The 20,368-nt window shown below is 45.7% G+C and overlaps 1 protein-coding gene across 2 annotated transcripts in view; it reads left to right on the top strand.

The window, feature by feature from the left end:
- The window catches only part of MICALL2 (MICAL like 2), a 111,228-nt gene that overhangs the window by 75,311 nt on the left and 15,549 nt on the right, over positions 1-20,368 (top strand). For both annotated transcript variants that reach the window (XM_030211310.1, XM_030211311.1), the window contains 3 exons: positions 7,103-7,234; positions 9,835-9,899; positions 19,381-19,504. In XM_030211310.1, coding sequence (XP_030067170.1) covers positions 7,103-7,234; positions 9,835-9,899; positions 19,381-19,504 — 321 coding nt within the window. The remainder of the gene's footprint in view (positions 1-7,102; positions 7,235-9,834; positions 9,900-19,380; positions 19,505-20,368) is intronic.

The following is a 20,368-nucleotide window of genomic DNA, read 5'->3' on the forward strand; positions in this document are numbered from 1 at the left end:
TCAAGTGATAAGAGTTCGGTTCTGTCTGGTTCACGATCATTCTTATTATTTTAATAGTTAGGATGGTTATTTATGGTATGCCTTCTTGAACAGGTCAGTTTTCAGTAGTCTTCGGAAGATAGTTAGGTCTTGCGTTTTTATGGCCTTCGGTAGTGCGTTCCATAGTTGCGTGCAAATGTAGGAGAAGCTGGTTGTGTATGTGGATTTGTATTTTAGTCCTTTACAGTTGGGGTAGTGTAGATTGAGGAATGTGCGTGCTGATCTTTTTGCGTTTCTAGTAGGTAGGTCTGTAAGGTCTGACGTGTATAACATTAATGTCTAGATTATCATTTACATCCCTTATCAAAGGGCCTAAGGTTAATACAAAAAGCAGAGGGAAGAATGGACAACCCCGCCTCGTTCCCCAAAGTATAGGGAAGCTCTTCGACTCAAGGTCATTAACAATACAAGGAGTGGAGGAGTAGCCTAGTGGTTAGTGCAGCGGCATTTGATCCTGGGGAACTGGGTTCGATTCCCTAAATTTCTGGATTACTGCATGTTAGTCCACTTCCAGCCTTGTCTATAATCCCAGTAAATAATGAAAACTTCCAGCCTTTAAACAACTAATAACTACTGTGCTTAATTAAACAAAAAGACAAAGAGAAATGCAATGGATTTTGAAAAGTTAATTCGCAGTGATGACTGGGCCTAGTCACCCAAGCCTTCCGTATCATACATCCAAACATAAAAGAAATGGATTATCCAAGCCAAGGCAATTAGCTTCATTGCCTCTGTGATGAGCAGACTGTGATCAGGCATTTCCCATAAGGCCCATGTTGAGTCTACAACCCAATGCAGGTTATTGGGCTTCTTGGGGCACGTTAGCCTCGATATCCAAGTACAAGTGATTAGCATGTAGGCACATTTAGCTGCAGTTCATCAGTAGTAATATGTTCACCATTGCCCAGGGAAGGCCAAGTCACCATCATCACACCCCCCCCCCCTCCATGCAGATTACTTAGAGGTAATCGTACTTGAAGCTTTAACCCTAACACTCCAACACTGATGAGTGAGGGGCAAGACCCAGTTTGTTTCATGGGTGCTATGCAGAGCAGTAAAGCCCACGGATATGTTGCAGACTATCAGTTGGGTCCACCATTACCTCTAAAAGTCTCAGGTGAAGTCGTGGAATGGCTCCAGTGTACTTATATGTCATGCAATGAAGATCACCTTTCATGGCCTTTAATGGGGGTGTAATCCACTTCCCCAGTAGGTTACTGCATCTTGCATGAGGCCTCTCCTCCAGGTCCCTTCTATTCACGAAAATTCAAGGATCCATCTGCCATCAAAAGAACATTGGGCTGGGGAGGAAGGGGGGGGATAATTGTGCGCCACATAATTCTAGTCTGATGATACAGTAGCCCCCCCCCAGCTAACCCGCTCAGTTGTGAGGCCTCAGATATAGTAAAAAAAAAAAAGGGGGAGGAGGGCAGTTTAAATATATGGTAGGAGGTTGAGCTATATCCCAACCAAAGGTCCACTAAACGAGGGTTGATAAGGTCTTATTTGCCTTTTAGAAAAAGAAATTATGAAATATTACTGTATGCCTTGGATGTTGATCAAACATGGCTCAGTTTCTCCACGCTGCTCCTCTGTCTCTCACTCTCAAGTGTCCTCCCGCTTCCATTCGGATCAAAGGCTCTTGGGTAGCAGATGGTGTGCTGTTCCATCGTGAGTCACCTGGAATTTGGAGGCTATAGTAAGGCAAATTGAATCTTGAGCCCAAGAAGCTTGGTGCATATCGGCACAAAGCATCTCAGTTGGGCCACCACATGAGCAGAGTCTTCTTGGAAACGCAGTATTCGTTTACTCTTATAGCTAAGAGCCTTTTACGATCTAAGAGCTTGCAATACAGCAGACTTATTGACAAAGGTCAGTATTTTTAAAAATGACCACTCTGGGCCTATTGGCAGTTAGTTGTTTCGGGTCAACCCGGTGGGCTCTTTTCACCTGCAGGGGTCCATAACAGTCTGGGAAGTGCAATTCATGGTTTAGCCACAATTCCAAGAACCCAATCAGTTCATTATCCGTGATGGTCTCCGGGAGGTCCACCAATCGAAAATTTATTTTTTCTAGACCTGTTCTCCAGGTCTTTCAGTTTTTCCTCCGGCGCCTCCATTGTTTTCTTAAGTTGGGCCTGCGAGTCTTCCACTCCAGTGACATGATCTTCCAGCTCGCTGGTTCTGGTCTGATAGGTGGTAAATTCGCGTCTAAGATCTTCCGTCTGATTTTATACTTGCTGTAACCTGGAATCAATCAGGAGCAATCTTTGGTCTAATATGGTTTCCAACACCGTTGTCACCTCCCCTACCCATGCTGAACTTACTGTTTGATCCATGCGGCTTCGGAGCACCGCGATCTAGTCTTCCCCGTGCCGGCCTGATTCTCTATCCTTCTTTTGCAATTTCGACACCATAACACTTATACTCAGGAAAACCACTGCTAGAAGTCTTCCGCTGAACTGAGAGGCAAAACGGGGGGTTTAAAGCTGCTGTAAAATCATGATTTATGAGAGGGTGGCCAGCGGAGCACTAATCAGCGTCTTCCCCCATTCAAGGCGTGATGTGATCTCCAGGGAAATTCTTCTTAGTCGTGTGTTCTTGGCCTGTGTGTGTTTCAGTATGTTCTCTTTTTGCACACAGAATGGTTGCTTGGTACCGACCTTTCTATGAGTAATATCGTCGTTGTGTTTTTCTCCTTTACCAATGTCCAGTTTTATTGCACAAATCTTTTTATTGGTGTGTAGTAGGAAAGTCTGAGGAGAAAACAACTTTGTTTTCTACAGTTCTGTCCAGTGATCTTAGAGCTGGATGTTCAGTGCCCAGCATGCGCAGCTCCCAGCACTGAGTATCTGAATGTGTCCACTGATCTGGTTCTTGTTTGTCTTTCTGCATAGTGTTAGGAAGCTGTTATGCCGTCACTTAGCCGGTTAGCGGACTGAAAACCTTTACTCACAGTATTCAGTATTTAGAGGAAGAAAAAGACTCTTAATAATTTCATAAATTACTAAACTCTTTCAATCAAATCAAAATAGCTTGCAGTACTTATAACAATCAAACTCCCGCCGGAGTACAAAACATTCTCAAAGGGGAAAAAGCCTCGGAACTCTCTCGAACTTCTAATCGACAAATATTTTGTGTGGCAGGATTGCTGAGGGCGAGTTCACTTCATAGGCATAAAAAAATAGACTGAAAATATTTGTTAAAACTCCAATGGTTGCACCTTTTCTCGGTGTTGCATAGATCCTAAATCATGACTTTAAATGTGGAGAAAAGCAAAACTTTAGCTTGAAAAATATGTGCAACTCCGCTTCTGTTTCAAACATTCATCGACTATGGTCGTGTGTCGCCCGATGGCTGTGTCAAGGTGTAAACAAGCAGCATTCTGTTGCTTTCACATACTACAGTGTGACGGGATCCCACCTCACATTATATGCTGGTACTTCCTCTGTCCCTAGAGGGCTCACAATCTAAGAGGCAGATGCACTAAACCTTAATGAGCCTTTAACGACCCTCCAATGAGGAAATTTTGATCCGTTGCATGCATCAAAGGGCTTTTACCGAGGAAGCTAGCAGCTAACAAAATCGGAATGCAGATGAGCAATATTTGTACAAACCCCATTGAAACGAGATGCACTAACTTTTTCCGATTGCCTTTACGCAGGAAAAAGGCAGGAAATCTAACGAGAGGTCTGTACCTCTCGTTAGGACAGCTCTGTGCCAGGAAAAATCGTAAAGTGAAAAAACAAACAAACTGTGAGCCAATCCCAGCGCATTAGCAGAGCTAAAAGCGATGTGATTGGTCAAAAGGACATAGCATTACATATGTCCAAAAGAGCTGTGTTTAAGCTTAAAGAAAACGTGTCATAAACCACATCAATGTAGTGTTTGTGTATCCAGAGCATTACCCAACAAAAATCTAAAAAAGAATCGGGAGGGGGCAAAGGCGCTCGTGAGGAGTGTCCTGTATGGCCGTCCTTGACCCCCCCCCCCCGAGGTCGCCGTTCCCCCCCCCCCCCCGCTTCCCCCTGCATTATAAATTAAAAAGCAAAACATACCTTTAGCAGCCCCGGCCCCCCTCCCTTCCTCACTACTCTGTCTTCCCTCAGCTCCACCTCCTGACATCCTCCGCCCTGTGCCCCGCCCCCTCTTGTGGTCGTCGCCGCCATTCCCCCCCTCCACCGGGCCCCCCTCCCTTTTACCGGGCCCGTGCAGCGCCTCTCTCCTCTGTCCGAAGGTGCTGCACGGGCAAGAAGAAAAGCTGATGCCTGTCTTCGCCCAGCTTTGGTCGCGCGTCTCTCTGCTCCTGGGCCCGCCCCCGTCTGACGTCAGTAACCTACGTAGGACAAATGGGCAGATTGGCAAAACCCGCCCGTTTGCGTGGACATGTCCTCAAAAAGAGGACATATCCGGGTAAATCCGGACATATGGTAACCCTAGTTAAGTTTCTTGCCCAAGGTTACAAAGAGCTGCACTGAGAATTGAATCCAGGTTGTCAGGATCAAAGCCTGCTGCACTAACCATTAGGCCACTCCTCCACTCCAGCTGTTTCCTTATTTGACCAGTTTTACTAAGTCAATGTTGCACGTAGCAGGACATAGGTTTTATGTTTTTGCATCAAAAGATGTGCTGCTTTATCGGATAGTATTTCCACACGCTTTTTCTTTCTCCCACATGCCCGTGGATCATCCTATAAATAATGCATTGATGGGCATGTATAATGTTGCCAGCCAGCAGCCCTGCCTCAACATGTGTCTGTAGGCATTTTACCTTCAAAGAGTTTTCACTGAGCAGTGCAAGGTTTTACTTTATTTTGGCTCTTATATCATGGATGATTTCTCAAGAGCAAATACCTTCCCGAGTAACTTGCATGTAGCAACGTGAAGCTGCACCTATCTTGAGGTAGGAAATGGTGATTATTGTTTTGTTCTTACAGAGCTCCATTTTGAAATAATATTAAACCTCTTGGGTTCCCTCCCTTGGGATTGGTTGTTTTAAAAGAATTATTTACATTGTTCAATATTCAGCCTACACTGGTCAGTGTTTTATTAAATGCTGGCTGCCGTGGGCTGATATAGACCAAGATAGCTGGCGCCGGGCAAAACCCAGAGACCAGAAGAGAATTTGCCAACGGGGAAAAAGGAGGTGTTAGTACCTCTGTATAAGTCTCTGGTGAGACCTCATTTAGAGTACAGTGTACAGTTCTGGAGATCACACCTTCAAAAAGATATAAACAGGATGGAGTCGGTCCAGAAGGCGGCTACTAAAATGGTCAGTGGTATTTGTCACATAGTGTATTTGAACAGACATAAAGATCTCAATATGTATTCTTTGGAAGAAAGGCGGGAGAGGAGAGAGATATGACAGAGATGCTTAAATATTTGGCATAAATGCACAGGAGACGAATCTCTTTCAATTGAAAGGAAGCTCTGGAATGAGGGGGCTTAGGATGAAAGCAAAAGGGGTTAGGCTCAGAATATGTGGAGTGGAGGAGTGGCCTAGTGGTTAGGGTGGTGGACTTTGGTCCTGGGGAACTGAGGAACTGAGTTCGATTCCCACTTCAGGCACAGGCAGCTCCTTGTGACTCTGGGCAAGTCACTTAACCCTCCATTGCCCCATGTAAGCCGCATTGAGCTTGCCATGAGTGGGAAAGCGCGGGGTACAAATGTAACCAAAATAAAATAGATACTATTGGAGACTCTACATGGAATGTTGCTACTATTGGAGATTCTACATGGAATGTTGCTATTCCACTAACAACATTCCATGTAGAAGGCTGCGCAGGCTTCTGTTTTTGTGAGTCTGACGTCCTGCACGTATGTGCAGGAGTCAGACTCACAGAAGCAGAAGCCTGTGCGGCCACATTGGTGATCTGCAAGGGCAGACTTCTACATGGAATGTTGCTAGTGGAATAGCAACATTCCATGTAGAATCTCAAATAGTAGCAACAGTGGAGGAGTGGCCTAGTGGTTAGGGTGGTGGACTCTGGTCCTGAGGAACTGAGTTCAATTCCCACTTCAGGCACAGGCAGCTCCTTGTGACTCTGGGCAAGTCACTTAACCCTCCATTGCCCCATGTAAGCCGCATTGAGCCTGCCATGAGTGGGAAAGCGCGGGGTACAAATGTAATAAAAATAATAGGTACAGTGGCCTCCCAGCAGAGGTGGTGGAGACAAGGGCTGTATCTGAATTAAGCATGGGACAAATCCCTAAAGGGGGAGGAAAGGATTGTAGAGCTGAGCAGTTGATATGGATGGGCTGTGTGGTCTTTATCTGGCATCGTTTTCTGCGTTTTGGTATTAGAATTTTTTTCTACGCGTATTGAGCTCATATAGAGCAATCTGTCGGGAAAATTTTGCTGTGTGTGCATGCCCATATGAATTTGTTTATAAGGTTTGCTTTCCTGTTGGTAGGTGTATAACGCACAGGTTTATAGCATTCTAGTATTGTACAATATTTTTTTAATGCTCATGTACATCAAATGCCCCTCTCTTTATTTCAACTAATGAAATTAGTAGTTAGAATTTCATTTAGCCTATGCAAACTTGTTTGCTTAACTCCTACAGAGGCAGAAAGCCAATATCAGATGAAAATGTCAACCAGTGGATTATTTAATTAGTCTTTCTATTGTTTTACACGTACTCAAAAGCAAGATCCACTCTAAAACAAGAGTAAATGGTTACAGAGATTGAATTCTCTCAGAGGAAAGGAGCATGCTCATTTTTTAATGATGGTGAAGTGTCGAGCATGCTCAGTTTCACCAAAACCAAGCTTGCACACGACGTGAGAGGGAAGCGGGGCAGGCAATGTGCAGAGAACAGCGCTGGAGAAGGCTTCATTCAGCTGGCAGGAGTTGAGGACCCCCGCCAGCCAAACCGGGGGCCCCGGATCCAATTGGGGGGGGGGTGGCCCCAAGGCTCCCCATAGCTATGCCACTGAATGGAAGGCTGAGACATTAGCCCTGAAATGGGAGGAAGGAGTTAATAATCGCATCTGAAGAGTGTATCGGGATCGAGGTTGACTTCTTTTGAAGTGCAAAGTTCCTTGATTGTGTTTTTTGTTCAGGTCCATCTGGAGAACTTCCTAAGAAGAAGAAGCTACTGGTTCCTAACTTGGATATCTCCAAAGATTGGCCAGCATTTCAGCAAAACTGGCAAGACAGCAACATTGAGTCTGCCCAGTCGAAATGGGCAGCTGGTAAGGATGTGTTTGATTTTTTTTTTTTAATCCTAGACTGGGAGAATCTGACCGCTTATCATTTGCACAGTCTGTGTTTCGGCATATCTCAGTCCACATATGCATATTTTCAAAGCACTTAGCCTTCCAAAGTTCCATAGATTTCTATGGAACTTTGGAAGGCTAAGTGCTTTGAAAATGAGCAACAAAATTGTGCACTAGTGAACATGGAAGCCATTTGTGCTCCCCCATTCCATTCTCCCATCAAGAAGCAACAAGCAAACGTACAATATTGACCCCCTTTCCCTGCCTCAGGAACTTCCACACTGATGCCCCGATGCTCAGAACTCCTGCGGTAAGCCAACAGTACAGAAACGATACCTCTAGAACAGCGCAGAAAATTAGCTCGCCAATGCTCAAAGGAAATGGCAAATCATATGTGTGCTCTGTTAAAGAGAAAACAAGGGGGAGGGGATGTGCTTGGTGCATGCGCAGAGGAATTTTGCGGCAAGCCCAGCTCCTGTGTGCATGCGCTAGGGAAACCCCGAACGTGAAGCACACATTGGTGTCTGTTTTCTGCATCTTTAGATATAAGCTTTTCAATTTTTCTTTTTTTAAACTTGGAAAGCTTAAATTTAAGCACAGGAAGCGGGCGCTGACGTGTGTGTTCACTTTCAGGTTTGCTCGGATTCGTACACATTTTGTTTCTCACAACAGGTGCTTAGGGGTTTGCGTGGGCTTCCTTCGGCTTCAAAATGAAAAAAACCCAGCAGATTTTAGAGACAGAATCGTGACAGATCCTCTCTTCAAACACCCTAATGCCTGCTCTGAACTGGTGTTATTTTTTTCAGTGGTAAGGGTGGCTTTGTTCTCTGTGTTGTAGAATGACACGGGGACAAAGTTTGACCCTGTCTCCGTCTCCGTCCTGTCCCCGCAGACCCTGTCACTGTAGACCCTGTCACCGTCACCGCCCATCCCCGCAGGCCCTATCTCTGTCCCCGCCCCATCCCCGCAGGCCCCGTCCCCGCCCCATCCCCGTGGGCGCTGTCCTCATCTGCAGAAGCCTCGAACACTTATGATTTTATATTTTAATCTTTTTATTAAAATATAAAAAGGAACAATATGCTGTGCAACTGTTGTGTATAAATTACAAATAGAAAACAATAATAACAATGAGCAGCTATAATAACCCTCCTTCTCACCACCACCTTTCCTCAGAGGCTACAAGGCAGTTAACAGTCAATCATACAATGATACAGCTTGATACAGTAAGCATAAAAAGGAAAGGAGGTGAAAAGAGTCATATATTTAGGAAAAGGTTCAAAATGTGGATTTGTTTCAGCTGGAAATACCAGGAGGAAGGTGACTAATCCAGCTTATTTTCGAAAGAGAAGGCCGGCCATCTCTCAAATCCGGCGAAATTGGCATAATCGAAAGCCGATTTTGGCCGGCCTCAACTGCAGTCCGTTGCAGGAGCGGCTAAAGCTTAAGGGGGCGTGTTGGAGGCTTAGCGAAGGCGGGATGGGGGCATGGTTAACACATGGCCGCCCTCAGCCGATAATGGAAAAAAGAAGGCCAGCCCTGACGAGCATTTGGCTGGTTTTACTTGGTCCATTTATTTTTAGGACCAAGCCTCAAAAAGGTGTCCCAGCTCACCACCGGAGGGAATTGGGGATGACCTCCCCATACTCCCCTAGTGGTCACCAACCCCCTCCCACCCTAAAAAAAAAAACATTTTTTGCCAACCTCTATGCCAGCCTCAAATGTCATACCCAGGTCCATGACAGCAGTATGCAGGTCCCTGGAGCAGTTTTAGTGGGTGCAGTGCACTTCAGGCAGGCGGACCCAGGCCCCCCCCCCCACCTGTTACACTTGTGGTGGTAAATGTGAGCCCTCCAAAACTCACCCGAAACCCACAGTACCCACATGTAGGTGCCCCGCTTCACCCATAAGAGCTATGGTAGTGGTGTACAATTGTGGGGAGTGGGTTTTGGGGGGATTTGTGGGGCTCAACACCCAAGGGAAGGGAGCTATGTACCTGGGAGCTATTAATGAAGTCCACTGCAGTGCCCCCTAGGGTGCTCGGTTGGTGTCCTGGCATGTCAGGGGGACCAGTTCACTACGAATGCTGGCCCCTTCCACAACCAAATGCCTTAGATTTGGCCCGGTTTGAGATGGCCGGCATCGGTTTCCATTATCGGCGAAAACCGATGCCGGCCATCTCTGACATTTGGCCAGCCCCAACCGTATTATCGAAACGAAAGATGGCCGGCCATCTTGTTTCGATAATTCGGCTCGGGACACCTCTTTACAGCGCCGGCCTTAGAGATGGCCGGCGCCGTTCGATTATGCCCCTCCACGGTAGCATGCCATCTGGTTCTGTTATTTTCTGAATTATTGATAAGGTTTATCCACAATAGTTAGGCCTGTTATTTTAGGTGAATTGGGAATGATTGAGATAGTGAATACTTAAACTTTATTTTGGTTTAATGTAATCCCACCTTGAATCTCAGTAAGCAGAAAAAGTAGATTATGAATGTCGTTTTACATGTACATAAAAAACAACCGTGTCATGTCTTGGATAAGATGTTCCGTTCTCACCAAGCTTTTCTCTTTTCTAGATCGACCTTTGGATCCGCAAAGGCCCCAGAAATCTCCCCGTGGTATGACCGAGTCTCCTTCCAAGGTATGAGTTAAAGTAATCTGCAAATCCATACTGTGCTGTGTGTGTCATCGCGTGCGCGTGATGCCCGAGGAAGCGAAATTGGTTTTGTTTCCTTGATCTTTTCTCCCGTTGTCTTTAAAATCTGCCGAAAACGTGCTACAAATGCCTGCAACTAAATTTACATGCGGAGCCCCGAAATTCTATAATTCCATGCATAACACACAACCACGCCCCAAAACGTCCATTACCCTCCTATTTTCGTGCTCTCTTTTTTGGGCCGTGCGTAAAAATTGTGCACATAAGTTCTAATTAAAACTAATTAGTGCCAATATTTATTTATTTATTTATTTATTTATTGTTTGCATTTGTATCCCACATTTTCCCACCTCTTTGCGGGCTCAGTGTGGCTTACAATAAGATATGAATACAGAGAATACAGTTGATACCAATTGGTTATGGGTTACATTGTACAAGTTATGATAATCAAATTATCATTAGGAATATCACAATGGGACATCAACAGGGAGACTTTGGGAGGAGATAATAGGAAGTTTAAGGGTAGTGTTAAGACATTTAGGCACATGGTTTACCTATTCCTGTAAGTATATGTATGAGTAATGTGGAATTGGGGGGAATGAGAGATCTTGAGTGGATGTGTGATGCATTGATGTAAGTGAGTGTAGACTCTATGTGTTTTGGTTTTTTCCGTAGATTGACTCAAACAAGTGGGTCTTCAGTAATCTGCGGAAGGATGCTTGTTCGTGGATCGCTCTTAAGTTGCATGGCAGTGAGTTCCAAAGCTGCGTGCTCGTGTGAGAAAAGGTTGACGCGTGTAGCGTCTTGTATTTCACGCCCTTGAAAGTAGGGAAATGGAGGTTGAGGTATGTTCGGGAAGATCTCCTAGCATTTCTGGGTGGTAGGTCAATCAACTCGGACATGTAGGCTGGGGCTTCGCCGTAGATGATCTTGTGGACTAGTGTGCATACCTTGAAGGTGATGCGTTCCTTCAGTGGAAGCCAGTGTAGTTTCTCTCGTAGTGGTGTTGCCCTTTCATATTTTGGTTTTCCGAAGATGAGTCTGGCTGCTGTGTTCTGGGCTGTTTGAAGTTTCCTCAGTGTTTGCTCTTTGCCGCCTGCGTATAATGAGTTGCAGTAATCCAGATGGCTGAGGACGAGGGATTGCACGAGGTTACGAAAGACGAATCTTGGGAAGAGTGGTCTTATCCTTTTCAGTTTCCACATGCAGTAGAACATCTTCTTAGTTGTGTTGTTTGCGTGGGTTTCCAGTGTTATGTGGCGGTCGATAGTGACTCCAAGAATTTTTAGCGTTTCTGAGATTGGAAGGTTTAGGTTTGGTGTGTTTATCGCGTTGAATTCATTGGTGTTGTGTTGGGAGGTGAGTACCAGGCATTGAGTTTTTTCTGCATTTAATTTCAGACGGAATGTGTCTGCCCATGTGTTCATGATGTGTAGGCTTTGATTGATTTCGTTGGAGATTTCTTTGATGTCATGTTTGAAGGGGATATATATTGTCACATCATCAGCGTATATATGTGGATTGAGGTTATGGTTTGATAGGAGTTTTGCTAGGGGGATCATCATTAGGTTGAAAATAGTTGGTGAGAGGGGTGATCCTTGTGGAACTCCACATTCCGGTATCCATGCCTTGGACGTGGTTGAGTGTGATGTAACTTGATACGAGCGCAGGGTTAGGAACCCCTTGAACCAGCTTAGGACATTTCCTCCAATGCCGAAGTATTCAAGTATGTGTAGTAGGATTTCATGGTCGACCATGTCAAAGGCGCTTGACATGTCAAATTGTAGGAGGAGTATATTGTTCCCGGTTGCTATTATTTGCTTAAATTTGTTCATAAGGGTGACTAGTACTGTTTCTGTGCTATGGTTCGATCGGAATCCGGATTGGGCATCATGTAGTATTGAGTGTTTGTTTAGATAGTTTGTGAGTTGTTTGGTTACCATCCCTTCGGTTAACTTGGTTATTAGTGGTATGGATGCTACTGGTCTGTAGTTGGTAATTTCGCTCAGGTTTTTCTTTGTATCTTTTGGAATTGGGGTGAGTAAGATTTTTCCTTTTTCTTTTGGGAAGAGTCCATTTTGTAGCATGTAATTTACATGATTCGTTAGGTCAATTGTGAATTGTTGAGGGGCTGATTTCATGAGGCTGTTTGGGCATGCGTCTAGTTTGCAGTTGGATTTGGCATATTTTTTGAGAGCTTTAGAGATGAGGTCTTCTGGTAGTGGTTCGAACTCGGTCCAGGTTCTGTCTGCTGGGTGTGCTCCTTCTTCTGGGTCCAGACAGTCTAGAAGAGTGGCGTATTCTATGGGACTGGCGGGTATTTTGTGTCGTAATAGTATGATTTTCTCCTTGAAGTACTTCGCAAGGTTGTCGACGTCTGGTATATTTTCACCGTTATTTGTAACTGGTGTGGTATCTAGCAGTTTGTTCACAAGGCTGAAGAGTTTATGTGTGTCTTTGTAATTTGGTCCTATTATTGTTTTGTAGTGTTGTCTTTTTGTTTGTTTTATGGCGTATTTGTATTTTCTCCGAAGTAGTTTCCAGTCGTTTAGTGTTTGTTCGTCTTTCTTTTTGTTCCAAGCTCGTTCTAGTTTCCTGACTTGTGTTTTAAGTTTTTTCAGCTCTTCGGTGAACCATGGGTTTGTTTTTTTCCTGTGTGATGTTCTAGTTTGGGTTGGGGCGATTTTGTCTAATGTTGTTGTACATAGCTCATCCCATTCTTGGAGGAATTGGATGGTGTCAGCGTTTGTTGTCCACTCGTACTGATAGATCTGTTGCCAGAATGTCGCGGAGTCTATTTTTCCTCTCGTTGTGTATGTTGTTCGCTCGGGTTTATTGGTCGTGTTTAAGTGTGTTTTTCGCCAGCAGAGAGTGACATTTGCTTTATGGTGGTCTGACCATAGTGTAGGTGTCCAACTTGTGTCCGTGATCATGATGGTTGAATCCGATTCGAATTTGTTCGTTATGATATCTAGTGTGTGTCCTTTTTTGTGAGTCGGTTGCATGTAAGGTGCTTGTAGATCCCAAAGTTTTAGGAATTCTTTGAACTCTCGTGTGCTTAATGAGGTGTCATCTTCTAGGTGTAAGTTGATGTCTCCTAGTATGAGGATGTTTGAGGAAGATACGCAGGAATTTGAGATGAAATCCATGAGTTGTGTTTGGGAGTCTTGCCATTTCCCTGGGGGTCTGTAGAATAGGATTGTGTTGAGGTGGCCTGTTAGATTTGGATGGTTTATTCTTGTCGATGCAATTTCGAGTTGTGGGGAGGTAGATTCACCCGTGATTGTGATGGTGAATTCGGGTTTGTAAATTATAGCTATTCCACCTCCTCTTTTTATTCCATTCCTTGTCCAGTGGGTGATTTTGTATTCTGGTGGGCATATTTCTAAGATGATTATTAAAGTGCCAGTTATTGGCACTAATTGGCTCGTTATATAATTACATTGTGCAGTTGCCCAAATTTGCAAAATGGCTCAAAACTATATGTAGAAGTGTCTCCAGTTTAAAAGGGAAATGGGCAAACAGCTGCCCATAACGACATAGTTACTATTTAGCATTTTTTATAGCGCTAAAAAAGCGTACGCAGCGCTGCACAAACAGAAACCCCCAAATACCCCAAGTACTTACCACAGCCGTCTTCCTTTTCTCACCGTTCGCCGTATGTCCTAAGAACCGTACCTTCGGTCAGTTGCTAGTTAGGACTAATTCTCTGGACTTTGCCAATTGCGACATGTGCGCCTGTCATCGCTTGGCGGTTCTGATCCAAATAGAACCGAGCAGAAACACCACTTTTGTTTGGGCCCCTAGGTGTTGGATCTCAGAACCAGCAACCCGACACCTTTCCCGGACAAATTCCTCAACTGATTTCTTAGACCCCTGGCTGGGTAAAGTACAAAACAAGAGAAACTTCTCACATTTAACACAGTTTATTCTTACCCAAGAATATGAAAAATAAGACATAACAGAAAATTAAGAGTATCACATAAGAAGCAGGGAAGTGAGGGAACATAAAAACGGGAGCCATGGAAATGGTCGTATATTCCTTAATCTATTGAGCTAAACTTCTCACTATACAGAATGTAGCTTTACGTCTAATTTTTTCTTTAAAAAGGTTTGAGAGTATATCCAGTTATTATGTGAAGCACCATTGGCTCCCTGTGCAAGCCAGGATTCTGTTTAAATTTTCTTGTTTTATGTATAAAACTAGCCGTTAAGCCCGTAACAACGGGCTAGTTTTTTGTTTTCCTATGGCCTCCCCCCGTCCACCAACCCTGCTCTCTCCCCTGCCCTCCCCCCCAGCGTCTGTTTCCCTCAGGTCTGCCCCCTCCTTCCCTCCCTGCTCTCTCCAATTTCCAAGCCCTCCTCCCTATTGGGCTGTACTGCTGGTGGAGGCGGGGCTTGGACTTCTACCTCTCAGCGTTCCAACTCTACTGCGCATTTGCAGGTGAGTCGGTCACTTGCCGTTTATATGTTTGATTACGTATGGCCTATCCCCACTTCACTTATTGAATCGTCTTGTTTTTGTTAATAAAACAAGGATTTCAGAACTTTTCCTTTTTCATTCTCTAAAAATACGAGAACTAGAATAATTGATATTCTTTTTTCATATCAGGCAATTCGTTTGGATAAGGCTATTAAGGATATCTTAATGTCTGAAATCTCTTATAACCAATTCTGCAAACAGATTAAAACTTACCTATTTAGAACATTTGCGCTAAATAATGTCAAATAGCGTATGTAGCTCAGGGATGTTCTATTTTTGTTAGGTTATATTTTGTTATTCCTGGAAATGTCCATCTTGTTTCGATAATACGCGTTGCTCCGCCCCTTCGCGGCACCATCCTTAGAGTTGGGCTCCCTTAGAGATGGTCGTCCCTGTTCGAAAATGCCCCTCCACATTTTTCTTTTTTAACCTCCAACACAACCTTTGCCTTCTTTATCAGCGCTTTGCATTTGACTTCCCATTCCTTATGCTGTTTCCTGTTATTTTCAGTTGGATCTTTCTTCTATTTTCTGAAGGAGGAGTAGCCTAGTGGTTAGTGCAGTGGACTTTGATCCTGGAGAACTGGTTTCGATTCCCATTGCAGCTGCTTGTAACTCTGGGCAAGTCACTTAACCCTCCATTGCCCCAGGTACAAATAAGTACCTGAATATACTATGAGGGGCATAATTGAACAAAAACGTCTATCTCCATGGGCGTTTATCTCCGAGAACGGGTCCGTGAAGGGGCGGACTGAACCGTATTTTCGAAAAAAATAGACGTCCATGTTTTATTCGATGATTTGTGAGCTGGGCGTTTTTGTTTTTCAGTGATAATGGAAAATGAAAGCGCCTAGCTCAAAAACGAATAAATCCAAGGCATTTGTTCGTGGGAGGGGCCAGGATTCGTAGTGCACATGCCAGGACACCAACCGGGCACCCTAGGGGGCACTTTTACAAAAAAAAAAAAAAAAAGGTAAAAGAGCTCCCAGGTGCATAGCACCCTTCCCTTGGGTGTTGAGCCCCCCAAATCCCCCTCAAAACCCACCGCCCACAAGTCTACACCATTACTATAGCCCTAAGGGGTGAAGGGGGGCACCTACATGTGGGTACAGTGGGTTTGGGGGGGCGGTGTGGAGGGCTCCCATTTACCAGCACAAGTGTAACAGGTGGGGGGGGGATGGGCCTGGGTCTACCTGCCTGACGTCCACTGCACCCCCTAATAACTGCTCCAGTGACCTGCATACTGCTGCCAGGGAGGTGGGTATGACATTTGAGGGTGAACATAAAAAGTTGTGAAACGGCATATTTTTGTGGTGGGAGGGGGTTTGTGACCACTGGGGGAGTCAGGGGAGGTCATCCCCGACTCCCTCCAGTGGTCACCTGGTCATTTAGGGCACTTTTTGGGGCCTTATTCATGGAAAAACAGGGTCCAGGAAAAGTGCCCTAAATTCTCGCTAAAAACGCATATTTTTTTTCCATTATCGGTGAAAGGCGCCTATCTCTGATCGGCTGATAACCACGCCCCAGTTCCGCCTTCACCACGCCTTTGACACGCCCCCATCAACTTTGTCCGCATCCGCAACGAAGTGCAGTTGAAAACGTCCAAATTCGGCTTTCGATTATACCGCTTTATTCGTTTTTGTGAGATAAACGTCTATCTCCCGATTTGGGTCGCAATATAGGCGTTTTTCTTTTTCAATTATAAGCTGGTATGTAAACCGCTTTGAATGTAGTTGCAAAAACCACAGAAAGGCGGTATATGAAGTCCCATTTTCCTTTCCCCTCTTTTAGCTCTAATATCTTCCATCACTTCACTTTTTAATTCCTTCCTCCTTTTTTAATACATGGAATATATCTCTTCTGGGCTTCCAGGATGGTATTTTTGAATAGCATCCATGCCTGATGTAAATTTTTGACCTTTGCAGCTGCGTTGTTGAAGCTTTTTTTTTTTTTACCATTCTCCTCATTTTATCATAGTCTCTCCTTTTTGAAAGTAAAATGCTAACATATTGGTTTCTTATGTGTCTGTACTCCAGACATTATATCAAATCTGATCATGTTATGATCCCTGTTATCAAGTGGCCCCAGCAGTATTACCTCCTGCAACTAGATCATGCGCTCCACTAAGGACTAGGTCTAGAATTGTTTCCCCTCTTGTTGGTTCCTGAACCAGCTGCTCCATAAAGCAGTTCTAGATTTTATCAAGAAATGTTACCTCCTTAGCATGCCCTGATGTTACATTTACCCAGTCAGTATCACCCATTATTATTGCGCTACTCAGTTTGTTTCCTCCCTAATTTCTGATATTTTTGTATTTGTCTGTTCGTCCTTTCTAGGTGGACAGTAGTACACTCCTATCACTATCCTTTTCCCCTTTACTACTACTACTGCTGATTACTTCTGTAGCGCTACAAGGCATACGCAGCGCTGTACACCATACACGAAAAGACAGCCCCTGCTCATAGAGCTCACAATCTAAATATGGAATGTTGCTAGTGGAATAGCAACATTCCATGTAGAATCTCAAATAGTAGCAACATTCCATGTAGAATCTCAAGTAATAGCAACATTCCAGAATCTCAAATAGTAACAACATCCCATGTTCCACTGCACTAACCACTAGGCTACTCCTCCACTAGCAACATTCCATGTAGAAGTCTGCCCTTGCAGATCAGCAACGCGGCCGCGCAGGCTTCTGTTTCTGTGAGTCTGACGTCCTGCACATACGTGCAGGACGTCAGACTCACAGAAACTGAAGCCTGCGCGGCCGCGTTGCTGATCTGCAAGGGCAGGCTTCTACATTACTACTACTACTACTACTACTTATCACTTCTATAGCGCTACAAGGCATACGCAGCGCTGTACACCATACATGAAGAGACAGTCCCTGCTCAAAGAGCTCACAATCTAAATAGGACAGACAAACAGAACAACTAAGAGGTAAGGGAATTAAAGAGGTGGGGATAAAAGGGTACAGGGCAAGTGAGTAATGGTTAGGAGTCAAAAGCAGCGTCAAAGAGGTGGGCTTTTAGCCTGGATTTGAAAATGGCCAAAGTCGTACAGGCTCGGGAAGTCTATTCCAGGCGTGAGGTGCAGCGAGATAAAAGGAACAGAGTCTGGAATTAGCAGTAGAGGAGAAGGGGACAGACATCCATAGGGATTCCAAGATGTGTTTTGCGTCCTGCAGAATTTTATAGTCTCTTCAATTCAAGGCCCTTCTTAATTGCTACCACTCCACCAATTTGATCCACCCTATAGCTGTGATATAACTTGTACCCTGATATGACAGTGTCCCATTGGCCATCTTCCTTCCACCCACTATATCTGTCTTTTCATTTAATGCAGTATATTCTTTTCCATTTTATTTCTTAGGCTTCTGGCATTTGCATGCAAACATTTCAAACCATGTTCGTTCTTATTTACAACTTGCTGAGCGGTTGACAAATCTTTAAGATCTTTCTGCTCTGTATTTAAAGACACCTCGTCTACTATGGTCTCTATTGCAACCTTGTTATTGGGATGCCCTATTTTCCCTGTTTTGGTGATATGTTTTAAAGATATCTTGTCCCAAGCCATGCAGTTTTGAGCGACTTCGGCCTTCTCCCAATTTCTAGTTTAAAAGTTGTTCCATCTATTTCTATAGCGCTACAAGGCGTACGCAGCGCTGTACACCATACACAGAAGACAGTCCCTGCTCAAAGAGCTTACAATCTAGATAAGACAGGTAAACAGACAGAACAATTAAGGGTAAGGGAATAAAGAGGTGATGATAAAAGGACAGGGTAAGTGAGTTAGGAGTCAAATGGTTCCACCCTGGTTAAGTTGGAGCCCATCTTTCCCTAATAGGCTCCCCCGTCCCCAGAATGTTGCCTAGTTCCTAATTTCTGCTCCATCGCCTCATCCGCGCGTTGAGACTCCGGAGCTCTTGTCTGTTTCTTGGCTCCTGCGCGTGGAAGGGGGAACACTTCTGAAAATGCTACCCTGGACGTTCTGAATTTCATGGTAATGTCCCCTTGCAGTTGCGTGCTATGCAAATTAGGTGCACTGTTTATAAAATGTCATTTGGCACTTACACATGTAACTGCCATTTTGTGACGGAAATCATGCATGTAACTGCTTAATATTCTATAAATTTGGTTCACTATTAACACCTATATTTAGGCTCCAGTTTACGGAATGAGGGGAATGTGTTTAGTAAAGGGACACAGTTCCGAAAACATTTTCCAATATGCTTTTTCAGGTAGATAGTCTAAAACAGTGGCGTAGCTATGTGGGGCCAGGGGGGCCTGGGCCCCCATAGATTTGGCCCTGGACCCCCTGCCAACGACCCTCTCGACCCCCCCCTCCTGCCGCCAACCCTCCCCTGCTGTCGCCGTGGGCTATCTTTGCTGGCGGTGGACCCCAATCCCCGCCAGCCGAGGAGGTCCCCTTCTTCCCGTGAAGGCTTCATTCTGTTTCTGTCGTCCTGCACAGAAACAGAACAAAGCCTGGCTGATCTGCAAGGCTTCATTCTGTTTCTGTGATTCTGACATCCTGCATGTACAATGTGCAGGACGTCAGAGACAGAACGAAGCCTTCGCGGGAAGAAGGGGACCTCCTCGGCTGGCGGGGATTGGGGTCCCCCACCAGCAAAGGTAGCCCACGGCTGGGGAGGGTTGGCGGCGGGAGGGGGGTCCAGAGGGTCGTTGGCAGGGGTTCTCAAAGTTGGTGGTTGCGGCGGTGGCAATGGGGGGGGGGGGGGGTTGGCATCGTCGGCCGGGGGGGGGGGGGGGGGTTCGGTAATGGTGGGGAGGTCTAAAATGTGCCCCCTCACCTTGGGCTCTGGACCCCCCTCCCGCCGAAGTCTGGCTAGGCCCCTGGTGTAAAATCTGGTCATGGGGGAGGACACTAGAGGGAATAGGTACAGCAAGGGCCTGCAGGAGGCGCCACCCCTCCCTGCAGAGAGCTCATATCACCACTACTTTCCCTGGATTTTTTTTTACAGCTTCGCCCGGACTATGTTCCGGAAGAAAAGATACAGCAGCAGCTGCACGACATTGAGAAGCAACTGGATGAGCTGGAACTGAAAGGTGTTGACCTGGAGAAAGAGCTGCGCAGTTGTGAGGGAGGTGAGTGGTTTCGTGTTTATTTTTGGAGGGACGGTGGTCAGTGGTTTTGGCCAATAGGTTCTCCAGTTATGGACTCCTAACCAGGGGCGTATCTGGACTCCGGCGGTAGGGGGGGCCAGAGCCAGAGGGAGGGGGCACATTTTAGCCCCCCCCCCGCCGCCGCCGCCGCCGCCACCAATGACTCTCTCCACCCCCCTCCCGCCGCCAACCCTCCCCCGCTGCCGTTCTTACTTTTGCTGGCGGGGGACCCCAACCCCCGCCAGCCGAGGTCTGCTTCCACCTGCCGCTGCCGTAAAAACGTCTTCTTCAGCCGGCGGGGGACCCCAAACCCCCGCCAGCCGCCCCGCGGTGTTTAAAATTCATCTTCGGCCTCCGTGGCCGTGCTGCTGTGATAGGCGCTGTTGAAATCCACTTCGGAGTCTGACGTCGCAGCACGTACAACGTACAACGACGTCAGACTCCGAAGTGGATTTCAACAGCGCCTATCACAGCAGCACGGCCACGGAGGCCGAAGATGAATTTCAAACACCGCGGGGCGGCTGGCGGGGGTTTGGGGTCCCCCGCCAGCAAAAGTAAGAACGGCAGCGGGGGAGGGTTGATGGCGGTAGGGGGGTCCAGGGCAAAATCTGCGGGGGCCCAGGCCCCTGAGGCCCCACGCAGATACGCCCCTGCTCCTAACATGAGTGTTTGGCCTTAATGCCTTCAAACTTATATGAAATTAATTTTCAGACAAGGCTCCCTCTTCATACTGATTGATTACATCAAAGGCGGAAGTTCTCAACATGGGCTACCTTTAAGACTGGTTATTTTAGCACAGGGTCTCATTGGACTTGTGGTAAAACGACCCATCTTATCAGTAGCCCA

This window comes from Microcaecilia unicolor, chromosome 8 (assembly GCF_901765095.1).
Source record: "Microcaecilia unicolor chromosome 8, aMicUni1.1, whole genome shotgun sequence".
Taxonomy (NCBI): Eukaryota; Metazoa; Chordata; class Amphibia; order Gymnophiona; family Siphonopidae; genus Microcaecilia; species Microcaecilia unicolor.